This window comes from Schistocerca cancellata, chromosome 12, assembly GCF_023864275.1.
Source record: "Schistocerca cancellata isolate TAMUIC-IGC-003103 chromosome 12, iqSchCanc2.1, whole genome shotgun sequence".
NCBI lineage: Eukaryota > Metazoa > Arthropoda > Insecta > Orthoptera > Acrididae > Schistocerca > Schistocerca cancellata.
The window spans coordinates 43,688,847-43,709,736 of record NC_064637.1 but is presented as its reverse complement, the minus strand read 5'-3'; the positions used below and the strand labels follow the sequence as shown (position 1 = coordinate 43,709,736).

General features: G+C 47.2%; 1 protein-coding gene across 1 annotated transcript in view; it reads right to left on the bottom strand.

Annotated features, from left to right (window-relative positions):
• Window positions 1–20,890, bottom strand: part of LOC126109670 (disks large homolog 5-like) — a 103,571-nt gene that overhangs the window by 26,361 nt on the left and 56,320 nt on the right. Inside the window, exon 6 of the mRNA XM_049914721.1 lies at window positions 19,124–19,324. Within this exon, the coding sequence (XP_049770678.1) occupies window positions 19,124–19,324 (201 nt within the window). The remainder of the gene's footprint in view (window positions 1–19,123; window positions 19,325–20,890) is intronic.

The following is a 20,890-nucleotide window of genomic DNA, read 5'->3' as shown; positions in this document are numbered from 1 at the left end:
ACTGGACCCTCGCCCCCTCCTCCTGACTCTTAGTTTTCCATTCCACAAACACTCCTGCTTACACGTGTCACATGCATATATGTCAATGTGTGCACAGAAGTGAATGTGGAGAACATGTGATCGAGTAACTGTTTATAACTCTAGAATTTTCCCATCTTCCATTTTTGTGCAGTTGCTATCTACAAATGATAAATTTGATCCATTGGTGGATTTCACACAGGACCAAAACTTATCCTTTGACAAACTGGCAATGCAGGTTTCACTTTCAAAAGCACTAAAGACATCTTGCACAGCTGATCTTATGTCTGCATGAACCTTTTTTTGGTTATGTTGCATTGCTGGCCACGCCAACAGGAAGAGGCACACAATCAGAGCTCCACAGTTTGTTGTTTTGAAGAGGGTAAACTCAGTCCAGTGTTTTGAGCATGAAAACATGGTCCAAGTAGACTGTATTCTTTTTATTATCCTTGGGTCATGTTCAAGCACCCATAACACATTCAGAAATGGTGACATTGGTTTATACGTCAATTGTTGACAAGATCTTGCACATACATACACTTTATAACCCAAGTTATTTACATATCTTATGCTTCCAGCTTCTTTTCACACTCCAATACATTGTTGATACATGTGAACAGGTATGCTTCTTATTTTGGTGCGTATGTGGCACAAAGGCAATACAACAATGTATGTGATAACGTCCTTTAGCTGACAAAAACAAACTTCCTATGTCATAGTATAGGCACAACTGTTATGGTATGACTGAAGATGTTTACAATCTTATCTGTGGATGGTCAATAACATTAAGTAAGGTACTGGTGGAATATTCACTGGCATAAGCTTGTTATTCTCTCACATGCTATCTTGTTGGAAGTAAAGGATTGAAACTCTTACATCAGATATTATGTCACGTGTAATATTAGAAATTGTGGTACAGTCCAACCACAGAAGCCTTTTAATGAGGTGTGCCAGTAAGTTTAGGAAATAAAATAATACTGATGTATTAAAATAAATCTCTCTCGCTCCCTCAAACACACACACACACACACACACACACACACACACACACACACACACACACAGTAGGTGAATCTTTTTTCACCATGCAGTGTTATAATGAAACTGGAAAACCATAGTTGGTTGCACCATGTCATTAGTCATTTCAACAATATATTACAGTACAGATATTGGAACCTGCAAGTGTTATGTGAGGAAGGGACCTACTTTGGATTGCCTGTACGGACCACCTAAACCACACTACAACTGTTGTGGCAGTGCCACGACATTTAACAGTGCCACCACGACAGCACACGCAAACGGCGATAGAGGCGCTCCGCAACTCGGCTGAACGCGGGAGTGCCACCTAGCTACGAACGGCGCCGGCTGCATGTCACAGCACGGCAGTCGAATGAGAGATACTGAGTTATCATGTAACTAGCTATTGTTTCTAAGTGAGTGTGTTTGAATATCCACACAATTATTGGTGATTAAAGGTTATAACACTTTTTGGCGACGAGGTCTGATATTTTCATTGCGTTGTGGATTTGTGTGTTCGTGACGGGGCAGACACGGAACAGCTTATGCAAGCACTCATTGAACAGCAAACACAGTTGACGGCTGCTATTCAGGTGTTGTCGACGTCGCTTACTCATCGTCTGTCTTCCTCTTCTCCGCCTCCGTTCTCTCCTTATGACGAGGCCGCTGAAGACTGGGAGGATTATGAGAAGCGTTTGCGGCAACACTTCTCGGCTTTCGGCGTTGTCGACACTCCTATGTTTAATTCGTTATTTCTATCTTGGATTTCCCCACGGATCTATCAGCTGCTATCTCAGTTAGCCCCTCTGCAGGAATCTGCCTCTCTGTCCCTCCAAGAAATGTGTGACTTATTGTCTAACTATTACTGCAGAAACACCCACATCGTTGCCGCCCGCGTGGCGTTCTACCGGTGTCGTAAACAGCCCAATCAATCTTACCGGGCTCGGGCGGCGGAACTACACGGTCTGAGTCAGTTTGTCACGGACACTCATCACGAGTCTTATGCTGATTCAATGGTTAGGGATGCTATTCTACGGCTTGCTCCTGATAAAGAAGTTAGACAACGTGCCCTACAACTGCCAAACCCGTCATTGTCTGAAGTTCTAAGCATCGCTCAATCCTTTGAAGTGTCTAACACTGCTGGCGCGCAAATAGACGCGTGGTGTGACGGAGGCGCTGTACAGTCAAGGTGGTGGTGGGTAGTGTTTAACGTCCCATCGACAATGGGGTCATTAGAGACGGAGCGCAAGCTCGGGTTAGGGAAGGATTGGGAAGGAAATCGGCCGTGCCCTTTCAAAGGAACCATCCCGGCATTTGCCTGAAACGATTTAGGGAAATCACGGAAAACCTAAATCAGGATGGCTGGAGACGGGATTGAACCGTCTGTACAGTCAACTTTCGACACGGACAATTTGCCTGTTTCACAGGGGAACGAAGATGTGGCGGCGGTTCACTCACGTAAACAACGTCGCGTTGGGCCGCGACGCTCGCAGCGAAAACAGCAACCGCAGAAACAAGTTCGTTCCGCACTTCCTTCTCGTCCACGTTGTTTCGCACAGCATGACTGGGCCGCGTGTCCAAAACATTGGGCCACGTGTAATTCATGTAGGAAAAAAGGCCACATTGCTTCTGTGTGTCGGCCCCCTAAAGTTCCTGTCGACGAGGACGAGGCATCGGACACGGATGTTAACTGTGTGCTTTCTCAAACAAATAAGTTGTTTGTTACTGTTCGTGTTCTGGATAAAGACATTCGCATGCAAGTGGACACTGGCTCTGCAGTAACTCTCATTAATTCTCGCACGTATTTGGAGTTGGGCTCCCCTCCCTTGTCTCCAGGTACGCGAAATCTGAGAACTTATAATAAATAGAAAATTCCTATCATTGGCCAGTTCGATGCTTCCACTGCCTACAAGTCTGTTGTTAGGCCCCTCACGTTTTATGTGGTGGATCATGCGGGCACTGAAAACCTGTTCGGTTATGATTCTTTCCAGTTGTTCGGGTTCTCCGTTGATGATGATGAGCACCTCATCTCTGAGGATATTCCGTATCAACAGCTGGATGGATTGTGTTCTAAATTTCCGTCCGTGTTCTCTGCTGGTCTGGATCGTGCCAAGGATTTTGAAGCCCACATTACTCTTAAACCTACAGCTCGCCCTAATTTTTTCTGGGCACGCCCTATTCCGGTGGCGTTGCGTGCACCTGTCGAGGCTGGGATAGACAGGTTAACAGCTTCAGGGATTCTCCTTCCTGTTACCTCCAGCGAATGGGCATCGCCAATCGTGGTGGTTTCTAAACCCAACGGGAGTCTGCGATTGTGTGGCGATTTTAAAGCCACTGTCAATGCTCAGAGCCTCACTGACACTTATCCTCTTCCCCGTCCTGAGGAGTTATTTACCAAGCTCACTGGGGGCCAGCTCTTTTCCAAACTTGACTTATCGGAGGCGTACCATCAGTTGCCGTTGGATGCTTCTTCCAAGGAATTTCTCGTCATCAACACTCCTTGTGGGTTGTATCAGTACCAGCGGTTACCATTTGGCGTCGTTAGCGTGCCAGCCATTTTGCAGCGGTTTTTGGAACAGCTCACGGCTTCCGTTCCCGGCTGCATCAACTATCTGGATGACATTGTTGTCACAGGGGCCTCCACTGAGGAGCACCTTCGCAATTTGCGTTCACTGTTTCGAGTTTTGCATTCGGCTGGGTTGAAGTGCAATCTGGACAAATCACAGTTCTTCCAACCCTCCATTGTGTATCTTGGTTTCCACTTGTCCCGTGAGGGTATACGTCTTCTACGTCAGCACGTTGCGGCCATTAACCCTCTACTCCGGCCTTCTACGGTCAAAGAACTTCAGGCGTTTCTAGGCAAGATTGCTTATTATCACAAATTCAATCCATCCGCAGCGGCGGTAGCTCATCCTCTGATCAGCTGTTATGCAAAAACGTCCCTTTCTATTGGTCCGACGAGTGTGAGCAGGCTTTTGTCCTGCCTGAAGGCTCATTTGCAGTCGGCGCCTTGTCTTGCCACATTCTGTCCGTGTCAGCACTTGGTTCTGGCGACTGACGCGTCACAGTATGGCCTAGGGGCTGTTCTCGCCCATCGGTATGAGGATGGGTCGGAACGACCCATCGCCTATGCTTCCAAGACCCTCAACGATGCGCAACGGCGTTACTCTCAAATCGAAAAGGAGGCGCTCGCTATCATTTATGCTCTATAAAAGTTCAGCGTTTTTTTTTTATGGTTCTATGTTTCACCTCATCACCGACCACAAGCCACTGGTCTCTGTTCAGCCCATCGGCGTCTCTTCCGGATAAGGCAGCTCACCGCCTGCAACGTTGGGCCTTACACTTTTCTCGTTTTCACTATGAGATTCACTATCGCCCCACGGCCCAGCACACCAACGCTGATGCATTGTCGTGATTGCCGATGGGCCCCGACCCGGTTTTCGATCGTGATGAACTACTCTGTTTCTACATTGATGAGGAAGAACGTCGTTCGGTCGAGGGTTTTCCACTTACAGGTTCGCAGGTCGCATCAGGTACTGTGCAGGACCCAGTCCTGCGTCAGGTGATCGGTTTTGTTCAACGGGGTTGGCTGGACAGGACCAAGGGCCGGGCATCGGATCCCCTTCGCAACTACCATGCCTTGCACCTTCATCTGTTCGTGATGGTGGTGGTGTTCCGGCCACGGATGGCGCATCTCCACGGGTCGTGGTGCTAGCCTCTCTTTGCAAAGATGTTCTCAAACTATTGCATGAAGGCCATTGGGGGATTTCTCGGACTAAGTCCCTGGCCCGCAGGCACGTTTATTGGCCCGGTATTGATTCGGACATCGCCCACACGATTGCTGCGTGTGGTCAGTGTGCTCAACGACTGGCTGCACCTCGTACAATGCCCTCTCCGTGGCCTGATCCGGCGCAGCCATGGGAATGGGTGCACGCTGACTTAGCCGGCCCCTTCCTCGGTACTTATTGGCTACTGTTGATTGACGCCTTCTCGAAGTTTCCATTTGTTGTTCGGTATCCGTCACCCACCACTGCGGCGACGATGCTGGCTTTGACCAAAATCTTTGCACTAGAAGGTCTTCCATCCACGATCGTCACGGTCAATGGCCCTCAGTTCTCTTCGCACACCTTCCGTGATTTTTGTACTGGACAAGGGATTCGTCATGTTACAGCACCGCCCTTCCATCCGCAATCGAATGGGGAGGTCGAGCACCTTGTCCGCACTTTCAAAAGCCAGATGAAAAAATTCCTTAGTGATTTTTCCACAGATGACACTGTGCTGCAATTTCTGAGTTCTTATCGCTTCACGCCTCTGGGTGATCGCAGCCCTGCTGAACTCTTGCACGGCCGCCAACCGCGCACTCTACTGCACCTGCTTCACCCTGTCAGGCCTTGTGCTGTGTCCCCTAGTGCGGGAAAATACTCTGTGGGTGCCGACGTGTGGGCACGAGGGTACGGATCTCGCCCTAAATGGATTACAGGGGTGGTCAAGGCTCTTCGCGGCCGCCGGCTTTGTGAAATACGTACGGACGACGGCTCGGTTGTTCGCCATTACGACCAGATGCGCCCACGAGTGGTGGCCACGCCGGTGCCACCGCCCCTTCCTTCGCCTCCGCCAGCCCGAGAAGCCAGTCCTGTCGCTGCTGCCGATCTACCGTACGTGTTTATGCACCCGACGTCGCTACCGCTTCCAATTACGCCGCCTTCTCCGGGACCCAGCTCGCTGGAGCACACCCCCAGGTCCACGACACCTACGGATGCTGCTCCGGAGTTTTCACCCATCATCTCGTCCAGGAGGCATGTTCCACGCACGAGCTTCCATCCTGGACATTTTCGACCATACTCTCGTGTCTCTCCGCGGGATGTTCTCGGGGCCTCACAAGAGGCCACGGATGTCTCCTCACTGTCCATGTCTCCAAGGAAGTGAGTGTTTTTTTTTTTCAAGGGGAGAAAAGTGTTGTGACAGTGCCACGACATTTAACAGTGCCGCCACGACAGTACGCGCAAACGGCGATAGAGGCGCTCCGCAACTCGGCTGAGCGTGGGAGCGCCACCTAGCTACGAACGGCGCCGGCCGCGTGTCACGGCACAGCAGTCGAATGAGAGATACTGAGTTGTTGTCATGTAACCGGATATTGTTTCCAAGTGAGTGTGTTTGAATATCCACGCAATTATTGGCGATTAAAGCTTATAACAACAACTTTATGCGAAATGGAAGTAGTAACTACAGTTTTGAGGAAAATATGATCCTCCTGTTAATAATTTACCAATGGAGATTTTAGCTTTTAGTTATTTTTTTGTGGTTTTAGGGCGCGCAACTTAGACAGATTGACAGGCATAGGATTAAAAAACAGCATCATCAAATGTCCTTAGTGAGGTTTGTCAAATTGATAAAACGAAGAACACGAGCAGCTGCTCGTGGGTCATCCGCTAAAACGGCATCTAAAGTACATGGCAGGTTAAGATCGAGACGCAGTGCGTTAAAATCCGGACAGGACATTAAAATGTGGCGGACCGTCAGCAATTGCCCACATGGGCAGAACGGCGCCGGCGCAGCCGTCAGCAGATGGCGATGGCTGAACCGGCAGTGTCCAATTCTTAACCGGGCCAAAACTACCTCCTCCCGCCGAGAAGGGCGTGAGAAGGACGTCCAAGCCACGGGAAGAGGTTTCAAGGCCCGAAGCTTGTTGGCTGTAAGGGCAGCCCAATCGGCATGCCACAGCGATAAAATGCGCCGACAAATAACCCTGCTAAAATCTGACGAAGGGACACAACAAGAAGCTGTCCGAGGCTGGAGGACCGCAGCCTTGGCCGCGGCATCTGCAGCTTCGTTCCCAGGGATACCGACATGGCCAGGGACCCACATAAAGCTAACCGGAGAACCGACGTCCACCAGCTGCCGAAGAGAGCGTTGGATCCGGTGCACGAAAGGGTGAACCGGATACGGATCACTGAGGCTCTGGATGGCACTCAGGGAATCGGAGCAGATGACATAAGCAGAATGTCGGTGGCGGCAGATGTAAAGAACAACCTGGTAGAGGGCAAAGAGCTCAGCTGTGAAGACCGAACAATGGCCATGGAGCCGGTATTTGAAACTTTGTGCCCCGACAATAAAAGAACACCCGACCCCGTCATTGGTCTTAGAGCCATCTGTATAAATGAAAGTCATATTGATGAACTTCGAACGAAGTTCCACAAAACGGGAGTGGTAGACCGAACCGGGGGTAACCTCTTTTGGGAACGAGCTGAGGTCAAGGTGAACGCGGACCTGAGCCTGGAGCCAAGGTGGCGTGTGGCTCTCGCCCACTTGAAAGGTTGCAGGGAGTGAAAAATTAAGGTGTTGAAGGAGGCGACGAAAGCGAACTCCAGGGGGTAGCAGGGCAGACACATACAACCTGTATTGACGGTCAAGAGAGTCGTCAAAAAAGGAACGATAAGACGGATGGTCGGGCATTGACAGTAGCCGACAGGCATACCGACAAAGCAGTTTATCGCACCGGTAGGTGAGTGGCAATTCGCCAGCGTCAGCATGAAGACTCTCTACGGGACTAGTATACAACGCCCGATGTTGTATGGAGTTGAGGCGGCGTAAGATGGATGGCCGTGCAGAGGAGTATACGAAGCTCCCATAATCCAGCTTGGAGCGAACGATCGACCGATATAGACGAAGTAGGACGGTTCGATCCGCTCCCCACGACATACCACTGAGAACACGGAGGACATTTAAAGAACGGGTACAACGGGCAGCCAAATATGACATGTGGAGACCAGCTAAGTTTCCTGTCAAATGTAAGGCCTAAAAATTTGGTTGTCTCCACGATTGGGAGAGTAACGGAACCGAGTCGTAAGGACGGTGGGAGAAACTCTTTGTAGCGCCAGAAGTTAATACAGACCGTCTTCTCGGCAGAAAAACGGAAGCCATTGGCGACACTCCAGGAGTAAAGACGGTCAAGAGAACGCTGAAGACAGCGCTCCAGGACACGTGTACACTGCGCGCTGCAATAGATGGTAAAATCGTCCATGAAAAGGGAGCCTGATACATCAGTTGGGAGGCAATCCATTATTGGATTGATCGCGATGGCGAAGAGAGCGACGCTCAAAACTGAGTCCTGTGGCACCCCATTCTCCTGGCGAAAGGTGTCCGACAGGACAGAACCCACACGTACCCTGAACTGTCGATCCATTAAAAAGGAACGAATAAAAAGAGGGAGGCGACCGCGAAGGCCCCATGTATACATGGTGCGGAGAATGCCCGCCCTCCAACAGGTGTCTTAAGCCTTTTCCAAATCAAAGAACACAGCCGCGGTCGGGCGCTTCCGCAAGAAGTTATTCATAATGAAGGTCGACAAGGTAACCAGATGGTCAACAGCAGACCGGCGCCTACGAAATCCACATTGTACGTTGGTAAGTAGGCGTCAAGACTCGAGCAGCCAAACCAATCGAGAGTTAACCATTCGCTCCATACTTTACAGACACAGCTGGTAAGCGAGATGGGTCGATAACTGGAAGGCAAGTGCTTGTCCTTCCCCGGCTTAGGAATCGGGACAACAATAGACTCGCGCCAGCATGCGGGAACAAGTCCCTCAATCCAGATGCGATTGTATGTACGAAGAAGAAAACCTTTACCCGCAGCAGAAAGGTTCTTCAGCACCTGAATATGAATAGAATCAGGCCCTGGAGCACAGGACCGTGATCGGCCAAGTGCGTTTTCGAGTTCCCGCATGGTGAATGGGGCATTATAACTTTCACAATTCGAGGAGCGGAAGTTAGGTGGCCTAGCCTCCTCTGCCTGTTTGCGGGGGAGGAAGGCAGGGTGGTAATGAGCGGAGCTCGAAACCTCTGCGAAAAAGCGGCCGAAGGCATTGGAGACATCCTCAGGGATCACAAGGACGTCATTCGCGACCGTCAAGCCAGAAACTGGTGAGTGGACCTTAGTGCCAGATAGCCGGCGCAGGCTACCCCAGACAACGGAAGGAGGAGTAAAACTGTTGAAGGTGCTTGTGAAAGCAGCCCAGCTGGCTTTCTTGCTTTCTTTAACAATACGACGACACTGAGCACGTAATCGTTTATAATTGATACAATTCGCCACTGTAGGGTGGCGTTTAAAGGTGCGTAAAGCACGTCGACGAGCACGTAAAGCATCTCTACATGCTGCGGTCCACCAGGGGACCGGTATGCGACGTGGAGAAGAAGTAGGGTGAGGGATGGAATATTCAGCAGCAGCGAGAAGGACTTCCGTGAGGTGTGCGACCTGATGATCGCAGCTTGTGAAGGTTTGATCCTGAAAGGTCGCCCTGGAAGAGAAGAGCCCCCAGTCTGCCTTGGAGATGGTCCAACTAGAGGAGCACGGAGAGGGGGTATGCTGCAGGAGATGGATAACACACGGGAAGTGGTCGCTCGAATATGTATCAGAAAGTGCATACCACTCAAACCGGCGTGCAAGTTGGGGAGTACATATGTTGTTGTTGTGGTCTTCAGTCCTGAGACTGGTTTGATGCAGCTCTCCATGCTACTCTATCCTGTGCAAGCTTCTTCATCTCCCAGTACCTACTGCAACCTACATCCTTCTGAATCTGCTTAGTGTATTGATCTCTTGGTCTCCCTCTACGATTTTTACCCTCCACGCTGCCCTCCAATGCTAAATTTGTGATCCCTCGATGCCTCAGAACATGTCCTACCAACCGATCCCTTCTTCTGGTCAAGTTGTGCCACAAACTTCTCTTCTCCCCAATCCTATTCAATACCTCCTCATTAGTTACGTGATCTACCCACCTTATCTTCAGCATTCTTCTGTAGCACCACATTTCGAAAGCTTCTATTCTCTTCTTGTCCAAACTAGTTATCGTCCATGTCTCACTACCATACATGGCTACACTCCATACAAATACTTTCAGAAACGACTTCCTGACACCTAAATCTATATTCGATGTTAACAAATTTCTCTTCTTCAGAAACGCTTTCCTTGCCATTGCCAGTCTACATTTTATATCCTCTCTACTTCGACCATCATCGGTTATTTTACTCCCTAAATAGCAAAATTCCTTTACTACTTTAAGTGTCTCATTTCCTAATCTAATTCCCTCAGCATCACCCGACTTAATTTGACTACATTCCATTATCCTCGTTTTGCTTTTGTTGATGTTCATCTTATATCCTCCTTTCAAGACACTGTCCATTCCGTTCAACTGCTCTTCCAAGTCCTTTGCTGTCTCTGACAGAATTACAATGTCATCGGCGAACCTCAAAGTTTTTACTTCTTCTCCATGAATTTTAATACCTACTCCGAATTTTTCTTTTGTTTCCTTTACTGCTTGCTCAATATACAGATTGAATAACATCGGGGACAGGCTACAACCCTGTCTCACTCCTTTCCCAACCACTGCTTCCCTTTCATGCCCCTCGACTCTTATAACTGCCATCTGGTTTCTGTACAAATTGTAAATAGCCTTTCGCTCCCTGTATTTTACCCCTGCCACCTTCAGGATTTGAAAGAGAGTATTCCAGTCAACATTGTCAAAAGCTTTCTCTAAGTCTACAAATGCTAGAAATGTAGGTTTGCCTTTTCTTAATCTTTCTTCCAAGATAAGTCGTAAGGTCAGTATTGCCTCACGTGTTCCAACATTTCTACGGAATCCAAACTGATCTTCCCCGAGGTCGGCTTCTACCAGTTTTTCCATTCGTCTGTAAAGAATTCGCGTTAGTATTTTGCAGCTGTGACTTATTAAACTGATAGTTCGGTAACTTTCACATCTGTCAACACCTGCTTTCTTTGGGATTGGAATTATTATATTCTTCTTAAAGTCTGAGGGTATTTCGCCTGTCTCATACATCGTGCTCACCAGATGGTAGAGTTTTGTCATGACTGGCTCTCCCGAGGCCATCAGTAGTTCTAATGGAATGTTGTCTACTCCCGGGGCCTTGTTTTGACTCAGGTCTTTCAGTGCTCTGTCAAACTCTTCACGCAGTATCGTGTCTCCCATTTCATCTACATCTACATCCTCTTCCATTTCCATAATATTGTCCTCAAGTACATCGCCCTTGTATAAACCCTCTATATACTCCTTCCACCTTTCTGCTTTCCCTTCTTTGCTTAGAACTGGGTTGCCATCTGAGCTCTTGATATTCATACAAGTGGTTCTCTTCTCTCCAAAGGTCTCTTTAATTTTCCTGTAGGCAGTATCTATCTTACCCCTAGTGAGACAAGCCTCTACATCCTTACATTTGTCCTCTAGCCATCCCTGCTTAGCCATTTTGCACTTCCTGTCGATTTCATTTTTGAGACGTTTGTATTCCTTTTTGCCTGCTTCATTTACTGCATTTTTATATTTTCTCCTTTCATCAATTAAATTCAATATTTCTTCTGTTACCCAAGGATTTCTATTAGCCCGCGTCTTTTTACCCACTTGATCGTCTGCTGCCTTCACCACTTCATCCCTCAGAGCTACCCATTCTTCTTCTACTGTATTTCTTTCCCCCATTCCTGTCAATTGTTCCCTTATGCTCTCCCTGAAACTCTCTACAACCTCTGGTTCTTTCAGTTTATCCAGGTCCCATCTCCTTAAATTCCCACCTTTTTGCAGTTTCTTCAGTTTCAATCTGCAGTTCATAACCAATAGATTGTGGTCAGAATCTACATCTGCCCCAGGAAATGTCTTACAATTTAAAACCTGGTTCCTAAATCTCTGTCTTACCATTATATAATCTATCTGAAACCTGTCAGTATCTCCAGGCTTCTTCCATGTATACAGCCTCCTTTCATGATTCTTGAACCAAGTGTTAGCTATGATTAAGTTATGCTCTGTGCAAAATTCTACAAGGCGACTTCCTCTTTCATTCCTTCCCCCCAATCCAAATTCACCTACTATGTTTCCTTCTCTCCCTTTTCCTACTGACGAATTCCAGTCACCCATGACTATTAAATTTTCGTCTCCCTTCACTACCTGAATAATTTCTTTTATCTCGTCATACATTTCATCTATTTCATCATCATCTGCAGAGCTAGTTGGCATATAAACTTGTACTACTGTAGTAGGCATGGGCTTTGTGTCTATCTTGGCCACAATAATGCGTTCACTATGCTGTTTGTAGTAGCTAACCCGCACTCCTATTTTTTTATTCATTATTAAACCTACTCCTGCATTACCCCTATTTGATTTTGTATTTATAACCCTGTAATCACCTGACCAAAAGTCTTGTTCCTCCTGCCACCGAACTTCACTAATTCCCACTATATCTAACTTTAACCTATCCATCTCCCTTTTTAAATTTTCTAACCTACCTGCCCGATTAAGTGATCTGACATTCCACGCTCCGATCCGTAGAACGCCAGTTTTCTTTCTCCTGATAACGACGTCCTCTTGAGTAGTCCCCGCCCGGAGATCCGAATGGGGGACTATTTTACCTCCGGAATATTTTACCCAAGAGGACGCCATCATCATTTAATCATACAGTAGAGCTGCATGTCCTCGGGAAAAATTACGGCTGTAGTTTCCCCTTGCTTTCAGCCGTTCGCAGTACCAGCACAGCAAGGCCGTTTTGGTTAATGTTACAAGGCCAGATCAGTCAATCATCCAGACTGTTGCCCCTGCAACTACTGAAAAGGCTGCTGCCCCTCTTCAGGAACCACATGTTTGTCTGGCCTCTCAACAGATACCCCTCCGTTGTGGTTGCACCTACGGTACGGCCATCTGTATCGCTGAGGCACGCAAGCCTCCCCACCAACGGCAAGGTCCATGGTTCATGGGGGGGAGTACATATAGAGTACATATAGAGAGGTCTAAATGGGAATAGGTGTGAGATGTGTCCGAAAGAAAAGTAGGGGCGCCAGTATTGAGGCAGACAAGATTGAGCTGGTTGAAAAGGTCTGCTAACAAGGAGCCCCTCGGGCAGGATGCTGGAGAGCCCCATAGGGGATGGTGGGCATTGAAGTCTCCAGTTAACAAAAATGGTGCAGGTAGCTGAGCAATAAGTTGCATCATGTCTGCCCTGGTAACGGCAGATGACGATGGAGTGTAAATGGTACAAATGGAAAATGTAAAAGTGGGGAGAGTAATGCGGATGGCAACTGCCTGCAGGCCGGTGTGCAACGTGATGGGATCTTAGTAAATATCATCCTGGACCAGCAACATAACCCCTCCATGAGCTGGGATACCTACCACAGGGGGTAGGTCAAAACGCACAGAGGTGAAGTGTGCCAAGGCAATTTGATCGCATGGGCGTAGCTTCGTTTCATGGAGGGCTACGAGGAGCGGACGGTGCAAGCGGAGCAGCAACTTCAAGTCCTCTCGGTTGGAGCGGATGCTGCGAATATTCCAGTGAATAAGTGCCATCGTAAGAAAAGGAAGATGAAAGAAGGGGTCACCTCGAAGGCCGCTGAGGGCCTGGCTTCAAGCGAGCACTGCCGCCGCTATCAGTAGGCGGACAGTCATCGTCCATTGGGTCTATAGGTTCATCGGCCATCTTGGGAGGATGGTCGGGAGGGGGAGCTTCCTCCGCTGGTGAACGGCCAGATGTTCGGCTACCAGCGGTGCGGCCAGGCGAAACGGATGACGGCCTGGGGCAGCAACCGCTGGTTGGCGCAGGAGAAGAAATGCGCCGTGGCGGAGAAGGAGAACTGTGCTTCCTATGAGCCTTCTTGGAAAGACGTTTGGTGGAAGTACCGGTCGAAGGCTGGGAGGTCGAGGTACGTAGGAAGTCTGCACGGGATGGCTCCTTCTTGAAGGCCCGTGCATCGGACTTCTGGGTCTTCGTCTTAGCAGAAGCTGATGAAGGGGCTGGTGTCTGTGGGGTGATGGGAGGAAGAGGAGACGTCGACCGCGCGATCTTAGCACTGGCCGAACGGACGACCGTGGTGCTGAAGGTCAGATAGCATGTCTGGGTTGCTACCTCCCTGGTAGTCCGAGGAGAGGCGAGGACAGTACTGTATTTCCCCGCTGGGAGCAGCGCGGGCTTCCTACTAGCCAATAGCTTGCGAGCAGCCGAGGTGGACACTTTCTCTTTGACCCGAATTTCTTGGATACAGCGCTCTTCCTTATAGACAGGACAGTTGCGGGAGGATCCGGCATGGTCACCCTGACAGTTCACACAACGAGGAGACGGAGGTGGACAGTCACCCTCATGGGCATCCCTGCCACAAGTGACACATTTAGCCGCATTGGAACAAGACTGTCGAGTGTGATTGAAACGCCGACACTGGTAGCAGCGCGTAGGTGTCAGGACATAGGGGCGAACAGAAATAACCTCGTAGCCCGCCTTGATGCGCGATGGCAGCTTAACACTATCGAAGGTCAAGAAAAGTGTCCGGGTCGGTACAAGGTCATTGTTGACCTTTTTCATGACCCTATGGACAGCCGTCACGCCCTGCTCAGCGAGGAAAGATTGAATCTCCTCGTCAGTCAATCCGTCGAGGGAGCTAGTATAGACTACACCACGAGACGAATTCAAAGTTCGGTGGGCCTCCATCCGGACAGGGAACGTGTACTGGAGTGTGGCCCGAAGCAGTTGTTGTGCCTGAAAGGCGCTCTCAGTTTCTAGTAATAAGGTACCGTTACGCAACCTGGTACAAGATTTGACAGATCCGGCTATGGCATCTACGCCCTTCTGGATAATGAAAGGGTTGACAGAGGAAAAATCCTTTCCGTCCTCAGATCGAGAAATGACGAGGAACTGTGGGGCAGGCGGTAGTACTTTTGTCACTGGTGGCTGGTCACGTTTCCGTTTTTAGGCAGAAGTCGAGAGAGATGGAGTGGAGTCCATTGCGGAGGAATCCCCCATGACTGCCAGCGTCTCCGATGGCGCGCTCCTTCCTTGTGGGGACCCTCTCAGAGGGCACTCCCGCCTTAGGTGAATGTTTACACCTCAGGTCACACCTCCTGAGAAACAGACGGAGGGACCAATCGGCATGGTCAGAAGGTATCAGCTCAGGCAATCACCCCTCCCCGGGCCTGGCCTTTACCAGGGGGTACGCGCGTGCCTTACATGTCTACCCAGGGCGGGGAATTACGCGTTACCCCGTCACCGGCTACGCGTGCGAACGCGTGGGTCGGCCTTCGGGCACGCACAGGGAGGAAAGAAGAAGAGGAAAAAGAAGAGAGAGAGGGAGAAAGAGGACAGACTGTCTCAAATGCCGAGGGGGAGACCAGAGAAGGCAAGGAGAAGAAGGCAATGAGAAGGCAAGGAGAAGAAGGCAATGAGAAGGCAAGGAGAAGAAGGCAATGAGAAGGCAAGGAGAAGAAGGCAATGAGAAGGCAAGGAAAAGAGTAAGGTAGACAGTGAGGTGGAGAAGAACAAAGAAAGGAACCAACCAAAGGAAGGAAGAAACGAGAAGTGAAAAACCAAAAAGACCACAATAATAGGTCGTGGAACCATCCGTCTCCGGACGCAGGCGCTAACTACCCCCGTGAGGGGGATGGACTCCTTTTAGTCGCCTCTTACGACAGGCAGGAATACCTCGGGCCTATTCTAATCCCCGGACCCGCAGGGGGGAGCTTTTAGTGTGACTAATATGGCCCACGTCTATGCCCGGCATATTTTTAGAGGTATTAATATGACAATGAATGTTACATTTGTACATGTAACATGACATGTAAGAGCTATGAATCAGCTGGTACTACAAGACTTTCAAATATAAGCTGTAAATGAGGCTATCTTCCACAAAACAGTAGCTAATACTTTCTTTGTGCATTGACTTTTACAGTAATTTAGATTCCTCATACAGGCAATCTAAAGTAGGTCCCCCTCCCTCAGACAACACCTGTAGATTCCAACACCGGTACTGTCATATATTGTTGAAATAACTGTACTGGCTATGGTATATAAAATTTGTAACTGGTTCTAATGTACCATTTGTTACTTAGTATTGCTTGCACCTTGTCCCGCACCTTTCACAGAGTTGGAGTGCTGACTATCTGATTTGGCCGGAGGCTCTTCCTGCCGCCACCCCGTAACCCCCCCCCCCCCCCCTGCCCCCCAGGACACAATCAGTGTACCCCAGCTGTCTGCATCTAGTGTAAATCATGAATGAATGCAAACACGTTTCAAATGTCTGGGAGTCTTAACTGAGGTGGGTCGTGGGGACCAGTCTGGTTTACACCTAGTGGGATGTGGAAAACCTCCTAAAAACCACATCCAGGCTCGCTGGCACACCAGCCCTCATCGTTAATCCGTTGGGCAGATTCGATCTGGGGCTAGTGCGTCTACCTGAGCCCAGGAAGCAGCGCATTAGCACTCTCTGCTAACCTGGCGGGTCATACCATTTGTTACTACATCAGTATTATTTCATTTTCTACACTGACTGGCACACCTCATTAAGAAGCCCAACATAATTTTCTGTAAATGGACTTTGTACTGTAGTTTCTAATATTACATGCAGCATGTCGTATGATGTAAGAGTTTCGATCCTCTACTTTTAATAAGATAGCACAAGTGAGAATAACAAATATATGTCAGTGAATATTGCACCAATAGCTTACCTAATATCATTGGTCACCCACAGATCAGACTCAACATCTTTGGTCATGCCACAACAGTTGTGCCTATACTATGATGTGGCAGCTTCCCAGTTTTGTCAGCTAAGGGACCTAATCACGTACACTATTGTATTGTCTGTGCCACAAACACACAGAAATATGATGCCTACCTGTCCACATGTACCAGTGATATATCAGAATGTGAAATGAAGCTGGAAGTTTATAGCAGGTAAGTATCTTGGATTAGGAAGTATATGTATTTGCAAGAGCTTGTAGAGAATTGACAGATAAACCAACGTCACCATTTTTGAATGTATTACAGGTGCTTTAAAATCACCCACGGTTGAACTTAGTCAGTTTCACAGATGATAAGAACACAGACTACTTGGACCACGTTTCCATTCTCTGATCACATTGAGGCTGTGGGGACTGTGTGTAGCTTATCTGATTTCTGTAACTTTTGAAGACTGCTGTAAATGTATTTTAATATCTGATCACTATTTAAAGATGTGATGTTGCTTAGTACACGATAGGAATTTTGTGAAAAAGGTCATTCCAAAGACTTCTAAGAATCAGCATGTACTTATTACAGAACTGCAGTTTTATGTAACAACCAGTATAATCACTGATATGTCAGAATCAGTACTGCAAAATAAAAAGGAAAAATTTCCATGATTTTTCTGTTACTGTTTTAGACAGTCCCTTCTCTGGTTGGGACAAACAGTTGTGAGAGGTACAAATCTCTGTTTGTTTGAGAAAATGGGGCAGTATTTTGTAAAATCTACATGAAAAATACACAGTATAAAATATACAGGTGTTTGTGAGTTAGTTAAATGCTGTCTATTACAAACCATACTCAATTCCCCCCATTATGGCTAACATGGGAATAAGTATTGAAAGGAGTAATGATACAGTAGACCTTACAAGGAATCACAAGAAGCTAAAAAGTTGAATATTTCAATATTTACAGGCACTGGATTACTCAAGTGCACGACATCATCCCAAATCTAACATTTGCCGTCTATTCAGCAGGAATGGTGAATAAATTCAAAAGTATCGGCACTGGTGCAAATAGACTCTCACCTTTGATTTCTTTTAGATTTCATAAGCAGTGTAACTGGAGTAATAAGAATGGCAACACTGTTGACGGAGAGACAACACTTTACCCTCCACCTCCCGTAACAACCAGAGGTAGCAGCACAGTGGATGAAGAGAGAGAGAGAGACAGAGAGACAGAGAGAGAGAGAGACAGAGAGAGAGAGAGAGAGACAGAGAGAGAGAGAGAGAGACAGAGAGAGACAGAGAGAGAGAGAGAGAGAGAGGGGGGGGGGGGGGGTGAGGCAATACTGACCCTACGACTTATCTCTGAAGATAAGTTAAGGAAAGGCAAACCTACATTTCTAGCATTTTTACACTTAGAGAAAGCTTTTGACAATGTTGACTGGAATACTCATACAAATCCTGAAGGTGGCTGTGGTAAAATACAGGGAGCGAAAGGCTATTTACAATTTGTACAGAAACCAGATGGCAGTTATAAGAGTCTAGGGGCATGAAAGGGAAGTAGTGGTTGGGAAGGGAGTGAGACAGGGTTGTAACCTATCCCCAATGTTATTCAATCTGTATATTGAGCAAGCAGTAAAGGAAACAAAAGAAAAATTCAGAGTAGGTATTAAAATCCATGGAGAAGAAATAAAAACTTTGAGGTTCACAGATGACATTGTAATTCTGTCAGAGACAGCAAAGGACCTGGAAGAGCAGCTGAACGGAATGGACAGTGTCTTGAAAGGATGATTTAAGATTAACGTCAACAAAAGCAAAACAAGGATAATGGAGTTTAGTTGAATAAAATCAGGTGATGCTGAGGGAATTAGACTAGGAAACGTGACACTAAGTGGTAGATGAGTTTTGCTATTTGCGGAGCAAAATAACTGACAATGGTCAAAATAGAGAGGATATAAAATGTAGACTGGCAATGGCAAGGGAAGTGTTTCTGAAGAAGAGGAATTTGTTAACATCGGTACAGATTCAATTGTCAGGAAGTCTTTTTTCCTGAAAATATTCGTATGGAGTGTAGCCATGTACGGAGGTGAAACATGGACAATAAATAGTTTAGACAAAAAGAGAATAGAAGCCTACGAAATGTGGTGCTACAGAAAAATGCTCAAGATTAGGTGGGTATATCACGTAACTAATGAGGAGGTATTGAATAGAATTGGGGAGGAGAGAAATTTGTAGCACAACCTGACTAGAAGAAGGGATCGGTTGGTAGGACACCTTCTGAGGCATCACAGGATCACTAATTTAGTATTGGAGGGAAGCATGGAGGGTAAAAATCGCAGAAGGATGTAGGTTGCAGTAGTTACTCGGAGATGACGACGGTTGCGTAGGATAGAGCAGCATGGAGAGCTGCATCAAACCAGTCTCTGGACTGAAGACTGCGGCAACAACAACAACAACAACAACAACAACAACACTTTGAAAGAATAGAAGTAAGTATTTGGAAATACAGACCACTCAGTGCTTTAGTAGTTACTTATTAGAACTATGCACTGCATATGTCCAATGGTATATTATTTCAGCTTACATATGTAATGTGTATGTAGGACAAAAGCTAATACTTACATATCTTTCATCAAGTGCATTAAGTTTCTTTTCAGCATCAATTAGAACAACACGGAGGAAGTCTCTGTCGCAACGAAGTGAGCTACCAGCCGAAATGATTTCCTTCAGTGAATGGCAGACTATATCACTAGTCTGTCTCGTAACTTGAAGCTTTGCCCATTCTCGTACAACTTCTCCGTCTGCTGAATCTGATAATGCGTGCTGAAAATGGACAGAACATTTACATTGCAAAAAATTCAAGTATATAATTACAAATTGATTTGCTTTCTTTCCAGCTACCATGCTAAATATCTGACAGCTGCAACATCCCTGGTACAAGGACAGCTGTCACTGCCCACGAAACAGTCAATCGACAACCTTATCAGTAGTATTAGTCAAACAATATTATTGCACCTGAGGGTGACGGCACTGTAGTCAGCTTATCACGAGATCTCACCGTGATATTTCGTGAGGACATGCTGAACCACTTGACAGTATATGCACAACTGTCTTAAAGCAATTCACTGTGTGATGCACTTTTCTTAATCACAACTCTAGTTGTTTACTGTAACACCACTGCATGTTTCCGGTAATGCCTACAGGAGGTCAAGTGGAACAATTTCGTGGTCAGGTAGCACAATCCTGTAAAACTACGGTAATTTTAAAAGCTCGCCAGTTACGGTGCCGACCTAAAATATATCGATACTAAATATTACCGACTCTTGTTCTCAAAACTTAATCCACATGCACTACAATCAATCCTGTCGGAGGAGCATCCACAGCTGAGAATTATACCAGAGGCTGAAAATACTGCCACAGTTGCAAGGTCGTTTTATTTAACACACGACCACTTTCGGGCTCTTATACGCCCGTCTTCAGGTGTCGTACTGAAAATAGGAAGTTATAGGAGATAATTTTTACAAGCAGCAAACATAAAAAGCAAAACAAAAAAAATCCATAAATTTGGAAACATTTATAAATTGTTGGTTGGGCCAGGTGCTGTGAAACCTAAGTCAATGCCAAAGTGACACAAGACAGTATTATGGAAGACTGCCCGAGTAAAGAAATATGCACAGAATACCAGAACACTTACACTCGGTGCAGTGACTCCGAGAGCCACAGTGGCGAGTACAAGGTGCGGCGTGCTACCAACGAGTGCACAGCTCGGAGTAGAGCAGGCACGAAGGAGGAAGCAAACTGGTAAACCAGAGTGGCAAAAGTACTGCCATCTACTGACGGGAAGAAGAACGCGAGACCACTAGCCCGGCCATTCGCAATCTGAATTGGTGATTTACATTAAAAAAACATTACACAAAAAATGTTAACAGTGCATTACGCACGGTAAAGAAAGATGTTGACCGAGTCAGCACAGAACTGTAGTAAAACTGAGTGGAAGCTGTGACATAAAATTTATGTAACGTATTACCTGCACCCATCTGAAGCACACCAAGTCTTCTACTCGTCCGACACAGCCCTCGGGGTCACAGTACCGAGCGTAAGTGTTCCGGTATTATTTACACATTTCTTTACCCGGGCACTCTTCCGTAGTGCTGCCCGACGTCACTTTGGCACCGACTTACATTTCACGGCACCTAGCCCGACCGCCAGTTTTTAAATTTATGGATTTTTTGTTTTCTTTGTGCGTTTTCCGAGTGTAAAAATTATTTCCAGTCTCTTACTGTTTCCAGTACGACAACTGAAGATGGGCATATTAATAGCTCAAAACTGGTCGTGTGTTAAATAAAAGACTCTTACAACTGTAGCAGTATTTTCAACCACTGGCCACAC